General features: G+C 45.0%; 1 protein-coding gene across 2 annotated transcripts in view; it reads right to left on the bottom strand.

Moving 5' to 3' along the window:
- CTBP1 (C-terminal binding protein 1) overlaps positions 1-13,219 on the bottom strand; it is a 1,555,004-nt gene extending 1,541,785 nt beyond the window's left edge. Inside the window, exon 1 of one of the 2 annotated variants that reach the window (XM_078678645.1) lies at positions 13,004-13,219. In XM_078678645.1, the coding sequence (XP_078534771.1) occupies positions 13,004-13,013 (10 nt within the window). In that variant the 5' untranslated portion in view covers positions 13,014-13,219. Of the gene's footprint in view, positions 1-12,203; positions 12,229-13,003 lie in introns of those variants that run through there. The other variant, XM_078678646.1, reaches the window with a different exon arrangement.
- Positions 13,220-14,191: the final 972 nt, after the last annotated feature.

The raw sequence follows: 14,191 nt of genomic DNA, 5'->3' as shown, positions 1-14,191 counted from the left end.
ACCAGTGAACATTACACACCATCTGAAAGTACAAGTCCGTTGAGAAATTAATAAGAATTACAGGATAGGGAGGAGGATGGCGTGGCCAGCAACATGGTCGTGTAGTCGCAACCACCGGAGCTCCGGCCGCCCAATACAAATCCTGTCCCTAATCCTGCCTCTGGAACCACGATTCACTGCTACGGTGTAGTGCCATATACTCCTCAATAACCGGACACCCGCCTGAAGCCACAACTATACCGTGGGAGACAGCAAGGAGCCTGTGACTGGGGATGTCCGTAATCACTGCAGACGAGGCAAGATGGTACCACAGCTGCGCAGCTTTGGTGAATCCAGGAGGGCTGAGGCTCCGCGACCGTCTCCCAGTCAGGAAACTTGGGAGAAAGCTGTTTTGGAGGTCGACAAGGGGATCACGCTCCAAACTACCGGTAGGGCGGCTCTGTTGTTGGCTGGGGTGCGGCTGCCCAGGCAGGAGGGCTTAGGGCAACGCCTGCAAGACATCGGGGATGGCCGGACAATGAACCTGCGCTGCGAGCGAGACTGCCACGGTGCGCCCCTGAGAGCCTTGCATAAGAGGGCCCCAGCAGAGGGGGAACAGTCGGGAGATTTTCGAAAAAGCAAGACAGAGAATCCACGGCGGCTAAAGCTGCCAAAGAGACTGAGGAGGGGGTCGGTGAGAATAGATGATCGGTGCTCCAGTCTCGACATCCCCGCGAGACACGCTCATATGGCGAGCTACCATACAGGCCACAAGGTCAGGAAGACACAGAAATCCATAATTGTGCGACAGGCGAGGCATAGGTTGTGGAGCCCGCAATCACACGCGTAGCAGAAGGAGGCTTCCTCCTTCTGTGACAGTGACCCGATTTAACCCTGCAAATACAACTGAAAGGCCTTAAGCCAGAATAATATGGGTAAGGTGAGATGGTGCCGCAGCTGACTGGGTGGGGGAGCAAGGCCCGCCGGGCTGGCTGTCTGGGCTAGGAACATTTAAGTCACATTCAGACAACCAGAGATCCGCGGCCAACCCTTTTCCCGAGTGGGGGCGAGGACTCAGAGCCTAGGCACTGCAGCTAAAACAAAGGCTCACACCAGAAGAGAGCCTACGCCTGGGGGAGACTTACGAGGTGATTTTTTTGGGCTTGTATGTTAACAGGAGACCCCCGAAAAGCCCACATTCTGTTGCCAAATCTCAGATAGGGCTGGACATCATTAGGAGACACCAACTTGGCGATAGGCAGGTGGAGGCCAGAGCGGAGTCCTGGACTTGGGGCGCAAAGGAGAAAACAAAGATGGTGACAGGTGAGACTCTCGAGCTACTGGATAGTCTAATGTTGTTCCAATAAAACCCAGACCACCCACAGGAATGGAAGACTTAATGAGACCCACTTTAAATTAGTTAAATCTACTCAACGGTCAATCGATTTGAGGGCCCTTAGGGACTCAGAACTGCAAGTCTAGACCCAGGGCCTGGAAGCAAGACGAAACAAAGATATGGGGGACCCACAGTGGGAAAAGACCCGAGTACAGACAGCTGACAATTTCCAGACAGCCAAATCACGTTGGCAAGGCCCTAAAATAGCGAAAGACAAAGAATCCAAAGTCTAGAAACAAGGGAAAATGGACAAATATACGAAAGTGCTCGCGCAGCAACCGACACCAGAGGGAGAGCCCTCAGGGTTACCAGATAACGCAGTGCTCCTCCAAGCCATCCACGCCTCTAGAGATGCCATTGAAGGCGAAATGGTGATGTGCGCAACATTGAGGAACAGGTTACTCAAAAGGAAGCTTGTATTTCAGAAGTAGAAGATACGACGCAAGCACTTCAATCTGATGTCAAGGAACTAAAGGCAAATATGAGGGAGATGATGTGGAAGGTTGATGATGTGAAAAACACGGCTCGAAGAAACAATCTCCACTTCATTGGGATAGCAGAGGGATAGGAAGGCACAGACGCCACGTCCTTTCTGATGCCATGGCTACGGGAGATTCTACCGGCAGCAACATTCTTGCCATGCTTCATTATTGAACGCGCCTACAGGACTCCAAGTGTAAGACCGCCGCCTGGAGCTCCTCCACGTCTAACGATCGCTAAATTCTTAAATTATCAAGATCGAGACATAATCCTTAGAGAATTGCGAAGAGTTGGTGAACTCAAACTTGCCAATGCCAAGAATAATGATCTTCCCTGACTATTCAAGGGAAGTACAGAGGATGAGGAAAACATTTAACTCAGTGAAGGCTAAGTTGAAAACCATGCAGATCCAATATATGTTACTCTTCCTGGCTAAACTTAAAGTGATTTTTCAGGGCTCGACTCAATTTTTCCAAACTCAAGAAGATGCCTGGGCCTGGCTAGAAGAACGCCCTAGATTGAGACAAGAAGAGAGACCTAGTGGGTCATTACGCAAAGATACTGCTCCTCCAATGGGAGCCTAGACCACAGCGAATAAACAAGAGGAGGCTACTGCTCTGAGAACGGGAAATAAACAGACGGAAACCATGCTATCGAGTACCCCTTAGAGGCAAAGGAGGGTAACTTCACACAAAGAAATTGACACATGCTCCAGCGGATCACAGTGATTTCAATCTAGGGGGCAGCACTCACACCGACTACTTGGATAAAGAATCGGTGACAGACACAGATAGTGATCACCCAAATCTTTAAGACATTTGTTGCATCGAGGAACTAGAACTGGAAGCAAAGACAATCGACAGGAAATAATTTACGACAACAGCAAGAACATAGCGGAACAGAGGAATGAAACATGGGCGCAGACCAGGGGCCGAGGTGCCATAGGGCTCAGCATGGAAATTGCTACATTCTTTTCTGTCAGACAGGTCTCAGTCGCTAGACCTAGATGGCAACAACTCTGAAGCATTCACGCTTCCCTGTGGGGTGCCCCAGGGGCCTTTAGCCCTACGCTTTTCAATATCTATGTGGCACCCCTGGCCAGCGTCATCTGGTCATTTGGGTTCCAGCTCACCTCCTATGCTGATGCCACACAAACTGTGTTATCGCTGACGGAGGGAGCGGAAAGGGAAGCGGGGGACCGGTTCCATAACTGCATGTGCTCCCTTTCCACCTGGATGTCGTCCAATGGTTTAAAACTCAACTCAGAGAAAACTGAAGTGCTAAAATTTGGCAACAATCCCCAGGTCTGGACACCGGATTGGTGGCCGGAGGATCTGGGACCGTGCCCTATACCCTCCCGGAAAGCCAAGAATTTAGGAGTCATGATGGATAACAAACTTACCATGGGGGACCAAGTGAACCAGGTGACGTCATCATGTTTCATGGTCCTTAGAATAACTGCACTCATTATGTCCCGCCTGGACTATTGCAACAGTCTCTACCTTAATGTTCAGAAACAACATATCAACAAGTTGCAATTAGTCCAGAACACAGCAGCAAGATTGTTGACAGGAACACCTAGGTTTGCCTCGATCAGGGTAGAACTTAAGAAATTGCACTGGCTCCCAGTCCCACTTAGATCACGCTTTAAAGCACTATGTGTTGTCTTCAAGGCGGTAAATGGAATTGGCCCGGAGTTTTTAAAAACCAGACTTACATGGTACGTCCCAAGTAGAACCCTGCGCTCCTCCAGCTCTAAACTAATCCAAACTTCCATCTTTAAGAAAACCAACTGGAGAGGTAGAAGCTTCATCCACTGCGCCTCCAGGGCTTGGAATGAACTACTGTTCCATCTCAGAAATGGTCCAGACCTCATTTCTTTTCGGAAGGGTTTAAAAACATGGTTCTTTTCTCACTAAGCGGCTCGATGCTTCCTAGGTCACCAGTACTCAGCGCCAGGACACCTCAGGGTAGCAGTGCGCTTTATAAGTACAAATAACATAACCTAAAACGGTTGCTGGGGCCTCCTCTAAGACCTCTCAGGCTCAGGAGAGACCTAGTAGAACTTTTTCTCGGCAACGTTCATATCCTTTATCAAGTGAATTGATAAGTAGGGGGTAGGGAAGGGATCTAGACTTCTCAGACGACAGTAACGCCATGTTGACAGTTCAGGGGATAGGCGTAGGGAGAAGGAGAAAGTTGGCTGGGGGGAAGCGGGGGGGAATATGGCAGGGTGAGAGGTTACTAGTAGTTTAAGGGTTCAACAAGATTTTCAATCAGCTAACAGCAGAGAGCTTGAAACGCACCATCAACAATGGAAGGTAGGGATACCCATGTAGGGCAGACACAGTTACAATGAATCACATACCATGGATGAAGATTCACAAAGGTCTTGACATGGAATGTTAATGGGCCAGGTAACAAGATTAAAAGAGAGTTGGTCAATAGATATCTTAAGAGACTTAAACCAGACATTGTGCTACTGCAAGAAACCCATCTCTGAGGCACACACTGCACCTTCTTGGGGCGGGGAGCCTACGTCACCTTGGCACATGCCGGGTTCTCCCGAGGAGCGAGAGAAGTAGCTGTATTAATTAGGAAAACTCGCCCTTTTCAGGTCACAAAGACATGGATAGACACAAACGGGACATACACGGCCGGTCAGGGAACATAGAGGTGAGGAGAGGTCACTTTAATCCGTGTCTATGCCCCACCGAGGCTACAAACACAAACATTGAGAGCAGTAGCTAAGATACTTTTAGAATCTGACACGTCCAGGCACATAGTGGACAGGGATTTCAACGGTGCGATCGACCCAAGTCTAGATCGCTCACACGTGGCCATTGACACGCGAGTTACCACACCACTGGCAGAATTCGTAAAGTCTCTGGGATTAACTGACATTTAGCGACAACATCATCCATTAGAGCGCAGTTACTCATATTTCTCTGGGGCACAAAGTCTTCTCCAGACTGGACTACCTATTCGCCCCGTCGGGTGAAATTCAGTCAGTAAACAAGGTGTGCTACCTAGCAAGGGGCAATTCAGACCACTCTTCCCTTTGATTAGCGATAGGAAAGAGTGTTTAGACAACACACAGACTGGAGACTAAATGCATGGGAGTTTCAAGATGAAGCAGTGATGGGCGTAATACTAACAGAGACCAGGCTATTATTTCAAGAAAATGAAGGTTCTGTGCCCTTAGGGAGACATATAAGACAGTGATCCTTGGCAAACTACAGGATGCAATTGCTCAAAAAAGAAGGGAGTAAACGTGCCAAATGGAAACTTTGGAGGGTAAGCTTCTAGAATTAGAGAGAAACATTACCCCAGAGTCCGGGTCAGACTCGTTAGACAACTGGAGATCACAAGAAGGAAATCCGGGCTGTGGCAGAAGGGAGAGTTAAAAATCAAATTCAAGCCACACAACATAGACTATATGAGACGGGAGACAGCACGACTCTTAGCTTGGCTGAACAGGAAAGAGAGAGAAGCAAAGTGGGTAAACCACATAGAAGAAGCGGGAAACACACACACAAAATAGCGGGAGCTTTCGCGAGCTACTACATGGATGCATACGAAGCGAGAACATCATTAGAGGAGTCCCAAATACAGATATACTTGAATAACATGTCCACTCTGCAACAGGAGGACAGCGAAGCTCTAGAGGCAGACATAACCCTAACGGAAGTACAGAAGGCCATCACCAAGCAAAAGTCTGGGAAAACACCAGGGCCAAACGTCTTACCAGTAGAATTTTTTTTAAGCGTTACAGTTGCCAACTGGCGCACCGCCTATTAAACATTTTCAGGGCGGCAAGAGGGGAGGCTGCAACTAGACCTCTGCCAAGCCACTGTGGTGGTTATACCAAAATCTGCCAAACCTTCAGAGAGATGTGCATCCTACTGCCCCATCTCCCTATTGAATGTTGAAACTAAAATCTTGGCCTCTCTTTTAGTGACGGGACTATTAACAGTTATAATGTCCCTGATTCACAGGAACCAGTCATGCTTCATGCCTAAGTGGGCCATACGTCTTAACTTAAGTAGATTAGCAAACTGGCTAGACACCACTAAACAATTCGCTCTTCCGCCGATTCTGCCATCCTTAGACGCCGAAAAGGCCTTTGACACAGTCCATTTATGAGGCAACTACTCTCAAAAGTAGGTTTTGGGAGGAATTTCCAGACATGGGTTGACTTGTTATATAAAAATCCTAGGGCAAGAGTCAGACTACACGGGGTAAAGTCAGCTGAACTCCCCATTCAAAGAGGCAGTAGACAGGGCTGCCCATTATCTCCCATGCTCGTTGCATTTGTCTTAAAACCACTGGCATGCCTAATTAGAACCAACCCAGAAATAAAGGGTGTTCACGACACCAAGGGCCAGATTATCGATGAACGGATTTCCTTCTATGCTGATGATATTCTATTATACATCTCCAGCCCTGACACCACATTATCCCTTATTCTCAATCTGGTCAGGGAGTTTGATAAACACGCAGGATATAACATCAACTGGGGGAAGGAAAGTCTTTACCCTATTGGTACCTCCATGGACATATATATACCATGCCGGAAAACTTATGCATCACCAAAGATGGGTTCCGATACCTGGGACTGTACATCTCCTCAAATAAAGCTGCTTGCCTTACACACAATATTAAGCACGTGCTGACAGACTTTTGAGAAGACGTCTCCAGATGGAGACGCCTCCCGCTGACATTGCTAGGAAGGGCGGCCATGTATAAAATGTTAACGCATCCCAGACTACTCTACGTACTGCAAAATACATATCATAAAATCCCAGATATGATCTTCACGACAAATAATTATGAAGTCAGCACACTCCTATGGGACGTTGGCCATCCTAGAGTAGCACTCTGAACACTACAACGTAGCCGGTACAATGGGGGTATTGCCCTCTCAGACATAAGGGCCTACTATAGGGCAGCACATCCAATAGTTATTAGCAAATGGGGATATCCGCCGGGAGACCACCCTGCATACGCCCTAGCACGACTACAGTTTCAGAAACAGTCTTATATGCATTAAATATATGGGGGTTCTGAAATACAAGGCTTACTCCCCGCAACACAGAGGGCAATTGAAGCCTGGAAAGGTGAGGAGAGGCGGATGAAATGGTGGAAGAGGCTAACTAGTTCCACACCATTATGGGAGGGCAAGCAGATGCCAGAGTTTGCGAAGTTGCAGGGCTTTAAAGGCTGTGACACTATTGGGATCATGACATAATACGGAAAGGGGACCTCATTACTTTTACACAGCTCCAAACCGAATACAGCTTGTCTGATAAGCAAAGTTATAAATACATACAATTGAAAAACGCATGGAGGACGCAAAAACCTGAGATAGCCGATATCTCTGAATATGCACCGCTAGAAGGAAAACTGTTACAAGAGGAGATACTTGAAAAAGCGGTCTCCTGGATATATAAAACTATAATTAATAATATCCCAGACACATTAACCACACTTAGGAATAAGTTGGAGGAAAAGGTCGTTCAGTGTACCAACATTGATTGGGAAATGGCACTAATCCACCCCCGAGAAGTATCGATCAAGCTTAGGTTACGCCTCATACAGTTCAAAGTCCTCCTTAGAGAATACTATGACCGACTGAGACTTCATGCAGTGGGCAGAGCAGAGACACCAACGTGCCTGTGCTCTAAAACGGACAGGGGTTCATATATCCATACGCTATGGGAATGTCCACCCATACACAGATACTGGTGCCGGATAGTCGAAAAAACTAAACAGTATACTAGAAATACAGATCCCAATGGAACCTAAATACATTCTCCTGGGTATAATTACAGAGGTTGACATGCCCAGGTATAAACTCCTACTAAGTAATCTAGGAATCGTAGTGGCAAAACGAGATATTGCTAAGTATTGGGGAAGAACAGACATGCCCACCATGACGGAATGGTGAGCTAATATGGATCTGTATATGGGGGCGGAAAAAACGGTATATAAAGCAAGAGGGTGCCCCAGGAAGTTTAGGAGATCTGGCAGCCATGGTTGAGTTTCTATGGATTAGAAATGTTGGAGGAGGACGTGACTACGACACAACTTAGTTCAATGGGTTTAACACAGGCTGAGCAACAATACTCTGAGAAGGCCAAATGCGAGGCATTTACAGAGATATGTCTGGTACCCGGGAAGGGGGATTGGGAAGGGAAATATGAACAAGCATTATTTTATTGTACTGCCTATGTTTCCATCAATACTGTTCAATATTGACTATGTTAAATGTGTAACATGTGAGATATTCCTGCTTATCTTTGGCTGAGTTTCAACCAAAAAATAAATAAATACATTTAAAAAACAAAAAATTAAAAAGAATTACAGGATATGAAGTATATTCCCAACCGAGAAAGAGGGATACATTGTAAGCCCCACCAACTCAGTTCTGCTATGGGATATGTTATCAACGAACTCTGGATAAAGAAATTCTTCCACTCCAAAACTTTGTATTCAGCAGGTCAACTTCTAACAAAACACAACTGTTTTTCCGCAGAGACTTTTCTGAGCACCGGACTTAAATCCCTCCTGAGTGACAAGAATGTCAAGAGCCACCAAATGGACCATTTATAAAATGCACAGGTACATGAACGCTACTAGTAATACAAACAAAGGGAAATGAACGGTATCCTTAACATATGTAAAGATTGGTTAACACATTCTACTTCTCCGTGGCCACAACCCACAATGTAAGAGCCCTTAAATCCTAATGATGAAAGCTTACACCTGCTTTGCCACAATGTAAAGACCATAAAAATGCACCATTCTGGGGCTTTACAAATGCTTGCGACGTGCTCCATACTTATATACTAGAAATGTTAACACAATGAAGCATGCATATTTAAATGTGTACAGGCATAAAAACAAAAAACATTATTTTCAATACATATTGAAATCATGGCCTTGAGTAACTAGAGAGGAGGACTACCATACCAGGTCTGGAGCCACACATTGGCGACTGAAAATGCATGTTGACACCACCAAAAGAGGCAATATGACTGAACCAAAGACAGTGAGTTATCAGTGCGCCTCGAGAGGTCGCTGCAGAACAACCATACCCTGCATAATTAAATACCCGTGGGTGCCAAGATGCGGTGAGAAAATTTGCTGACAAGTTAGAGTCATTCTCATAAAGACAGATATTGAGTTCAGGGTTTATCCAGTTCCTAAACGCTCCCAATTACAGCATATATGGGATCAGACGCCACAGATATAAAAACGACATGACTAGGACTGTATACTCTGGTAATATTTCGGAAACAGGTTCACAATCCGGGCTACCCGGTTATACATTGCTTCTTGCTGGCTCGAGTGGAGCCTAACACCCTCTGTCCACTATATTGCAAAACTGGCATATCCGCTGTGTAAACTGGGTTTATTTTTACCCACTAGGCAACGTTTCACGTCACTACATAGCACAAAAAATGTATATGTAGTTCTACGTAAGAGCAAGCAAGGACACAAACGATGGCATATCATTGTATACAGGACAATCTAAGGCGAGGTAACCACTGATTAAGATTCAGGAAGCTTTCGCATTTTGTAACACTTAATACAATCATAGCATTAAACTGAATTACACAACATAATGTTGGTTATTATATAACAAAACAACAAGAAGATGGCAGAAGGGGATTTTTTGTTGCACCACCCAGCTATACACAGGAATTAAAGTAGATTTCTCTACAAATGCTGCCCACCTCTCCGGTCCACTGCCACAGGACCATAAAAATATAAACAAACAACAAGCAAATAGAGAGGCAGCAATGGAAGTAATTATGAAATGCTTCAATACATCAAGACAAAACATGTGTCCTTCATAGATATGAAAAAGTCATTTTTAATATGTCCTCTTGATACAAGATGTTAAAATAGACAGCCAATATTCTTAATACAGGATCTCGACTCCCCAATCTGTCAAACCAATCTTCGCGCAAAATTTGGTTTGACAGATTGGGGAGTCGAGATACCCAGGACAACATGGGGCCTTTTGAGAAAATCTGGACCTATTGGAGTGTTGCATATCATAGCATACACCCATATCGCCGAACTGATCATTAACTGTGAAATATAAGGAAGATTTAAAGAGAATCACGTTGGTTAAAGAACCTTTTTGGATTTACTCCGTGTTCAATTTACGTCCCCTCTTTTCCGTCTCGTCGCTACTTGCACTGGATACCTTTGCTAATAAGCCCTGAGGAAGCCCGCAACTGGCGAAACGCGTTGGCTGTCTCTTTGAGCATCCTGTATTAAGAATATTGGCTGTCTATTTTAACATCTTGTATCAAGAGGACATATTAAAAAGGACTTTTTCACATCTATGAAGGACACATGTTTCGTCTTGATGTATTGAAGCATTTCATAATTACTTCCATTGCTGCCTCTCCATTTGCTTGTTGTTGGTTTTTATAGAAGACGGAAAATTCGGAAGGGGCCCACTGTGTGAGCTCCTAGATTGGCCCCACTGAATAAAATGAAATACCGATAAAATCATAATGGTAGAACAGGTTTATAAAAAACATGTCCCATTCTTTGGGATAAAATAATTTGTCATTAAAGACAAATCAAAGGAAGTAAACTATTGAAAAACTAACTAATGCGACAAAAAACACAAAAAGGTCAACCTCAAATTAAATTATTTCACACCTTTCCAGCACAAGAAAAAAGTAGATGGTCCTAAAGGGGTATTTTCAATCTCTAATGAAATAGTGCATGTGAGGAATGGGACAGAAACAGGTGGAAGCGCGCATTACTGACACGCTTTTAAAGTCAGAAAGCGCTGGGAAAAAAACAGCACCTACTAGGGATTACTCGACACCAGTACGATTTCCATTGTTTATTTCAAAAGCTTGACATTTCCAGGCTGCATCAAGAGACCTACTCAGAATTGCGTGCAGTGTAAATGCTGTAATTCATTCATCCATCCATTTATTTGTAGGTGGCGTAAATCTAAAATACGTGACGCCATGTCAAAGGTGCACTCGTTTTCCCGGTTTGACGTTCATTTAACTAAATCACTGAATTCCGGGAGTTGTAATGTTAGTTCTATTCGATTGATACAATTAGAGTAATACATCGGGTTCAAAGGGCGCTCACTGGTGATAAGTGCCCTCTGTTTATTCTATGCATGCAGACACATCCAAATGATTAAACATTGCTTCTTACAAGTCAAAAGTGACACCTTCTTCAGCAAGTCCCTTCTACTTAAGATGATGTCACGATTTCAGAGGTTGCAGTCCATGCGTGCACGGTGTAAAAGTAAAACTGTAACTCCCCTAATTACACGTGCTCTTGGCTTGAAAGCCAGGAGGTGGGGTGCCACATTTGACATCTACGGTGTAACTAGAAGCGTGGGCAGACTTTTAAAGAGCACCTGTGGTTAAACTGATGACATGGACTGGAGATACAACAGAGACAGACCCACTTGGGTCTCTGACAAATGGGGGTCAGGATCACAGTTCTATCGGCCCATGTTTCCAAAGTCTGCCCGAAACAGATTAGCCTACTCATTCTTCAAAAGAATTAAACTTTGGCACAAATGGTCTCACTTTAGCTGAGAACGTCACCAGCTCTGGTAGGTACAGTCCCGTAGTAGATGCCAGCGGCATCAAGAAATAAATTAGAACATTTTCCCACAACATATCCAAATCCAAAAGCTGTTCTCCCTTCAGCTAGGCGCCACATGTGAAGTAAACGACAAATTCACCACTCCCTTTTGCTGGCACCATTCGCTTGTTGGCATTTCTGGAACGTGCTCCGGGAGGCACAAGCAGAAGGCTGCAGTTCCTGGTATCGCTTTACATGGGCTGTCCCAGTCCTGCCCCGGAGACAAGCTCTTTGCACAAACTTCTGCTAAACAATAGCCTTTGTATATCCCTCACACAGGCATCTACATGAAAGGTTCCCATTCATGCGCACAAAGAATCCCTTGGAGGAAAAAAGGTCGAAGCGGCTCCACACGCCTAAAATATTTATGACCCCTGATTGCCAACATTATATGAAATCAAGGGACGTCATTTCATGTGGCTGGGAGCAGTGCGGGAGCCCAGAAAAGGCAGGAAAATGATACGCTGATGACTGGTGCAGCTTGGGTTTATTAAATATACAAGCCGGACCCTTTTCGGCGTCATGTAGCATTCGCAGCAGCACTGCCCAGCGTGGGATCACAGGCACCCCACCCTAGCCTTTCAGTGCATCAAATTGAAGCCAGCCTCATTATGTCACTCAACAAAGCGCCACTTCCACATTCTCCGCAGAGGCTCCCCTCCCAACAATGGAAGGGAAGGAGGGAAAAATCGTTACAAACCTTGCATCCCGCCTCAGCTCTTTCAACCAGAATATGCCAGCCAGTGCTTGAGAAAATAAAAAGCAAAGAGAAGACAAGCCAATCAGTGTGCACAAGCATGACACTCTGGCCAATCACAGTCACCCACTGTTGGCCGCGAGCCAACCACGGCATAGATCATTCGTCAGTCCGACAGCAAGAGGCTGGTGATAGAAGGGTTAAACATCTCACACTGGCAACTAATAAATAAAGTGACCAACACTTGGGAAATACTGTTCCTAGTTACGTCAGGGAAGAGGTCAACATTATTTTTCAAGTGAGGTGAGGGGTGCCAGTTGGATTTTCGCTTAATCCTTTGAAATAAAAGGGGAGTTTGTGGGAGGTCCTGCAGCAGTTCTATACCCTCTTCAGTGAAAGCAATGCTGCCTGTCACAGCGATACCTGATTAGCATATAATGTCAAAGGGACAAATCCCACTGAGCGGCCAATAAGGGTCAACCTTTTCATAAACTTGACACAAAACACAATTCGCGCCTCATGAAAGAAAGACTGAATAGCATGTGGGTCTCTTGCGGTCGTTCGACTTTCATTCTATAAACCGTGTTTAAAGTCGGTGCTCAGCGAGTACTCAGAGTGAACCTTACAAGACAACAACAATAGTTAAGAATTATTTCCACTAAAGCAGCTGGTTTAGACTGCACAGCCGCGGGGAACTGATATACACATTTGCACACGCTTTACAATTAACACAATTTTTCTTTTGTGGAAGTTTTTTTTTTGCACCATATTTTCAGATATACAACATTTCACAAAAGTTTTACCCTTCTTCATCTTGGAGTGTTGCTGGACGTGGAAACGAGACGTTGGTTCAGCACACGAGCTTTCTCCAACGGTTAGTCATTGAAACGCTGTTTCAAACCGTGCACCGCTCACCGAAGCAGCACCTAACAGGTGCGCTCCAAAAAGAAAACAGAAGGCCCGGCGATCAGAAAGGCGTCGTAACCCTTCCACTGGCACCCTTCTGCCTCTCTCACATTCTTCATTTTGGGGGCGAGGGGCGTGTGCTGTTAACACAGCAAACCAGTGAGTTATGAAGTAGATGACCTGGGCCTTTCATCCACGCCAAGAATTGGCAGGTGCAAAAGAAGGCTGTGGTCCAGAGTTATCAATGTCAGGTGTGAGCAATTTATTAAGTGATGGTTTTTCTCTTCTTTATGCAACTTACAGTTTTGTCTTTGCTGTTTTAGAACTAGAAGTAGAAAACCAAAGGAAAACAATTATAGACTAGGATTACCTACTCATATCTGACATGAGCATTCGAGAAGATATCGGAGCAGTCAGAATAAAACCTTGAACATTTAATTGTTTGTGTTCTCGTTCAAGATAAATACTTATCTGGAAGCCCCTCTAAGCCATTCTATGAGGATCGCACTGTGTAAAGCTCAGCGTTAAGTGGCCCTATGTCATTTATGGCAACTACAGCCTTTCTTGCTTTTTAGTCAACCACATCCACATGCTGGAGTTTTCAGCTGATATAATGGTAAAAGCCAAACCACAGGTTCCAGAATGCAAATCTCAGCTTGCTGTAAAGTATGCAACTGGCTACAATGTCACAACTAAATGGCTACTTTACGACTGCTGACAACCTTTTCCCCTTTAGGTTTTGGGTAGCATGGAAAACTAAAATAATTATTACAATACAAACCACAAAGCATCGTTTTGGATTTATTTGAGATAGAACATTAACGTGAGTACTTCTAAGCAAAATATTAAACTACTCGCAGAACAAATGTTACATTTTTGTGGTAAACTGTCAAAGAGTCTCTGCAACAGAACATTAACACAATCTATATACTTGTGGGAGGCACAAATCAAATTACCACCGGCTCTGACGAAACAGATTAGCTGAAATGTAATTTACACAACGTTGCCAAACAAACAGTAAACATCGTGCCAGTGTCTTCTCTCCTTTTGCATGAGCTGGTCCCACAAATCATTTAGGGCCAGAT

This window comes from Lissotriton helveticus, chromosome 2_2 (assembly GCF_964261635.1).
Source record: "Lissotriton helveticus chromosome 2_2, aLisHel1.1, whole genome shotgun sequence".
In the NCBI taxonomy this organism is placed as follows: domain Eukaryota; kingdom Metazoa; phylum Chordata; class Amphibia; order Caudata; family Salamandridae; genus Lissotriton; species Lissotriton helveticus.
The sequence above is the reverse complement of the archived record's forward strand: the minus strand, read 5'-3'. Positions and strand labels throughout refer to the sequence as shown.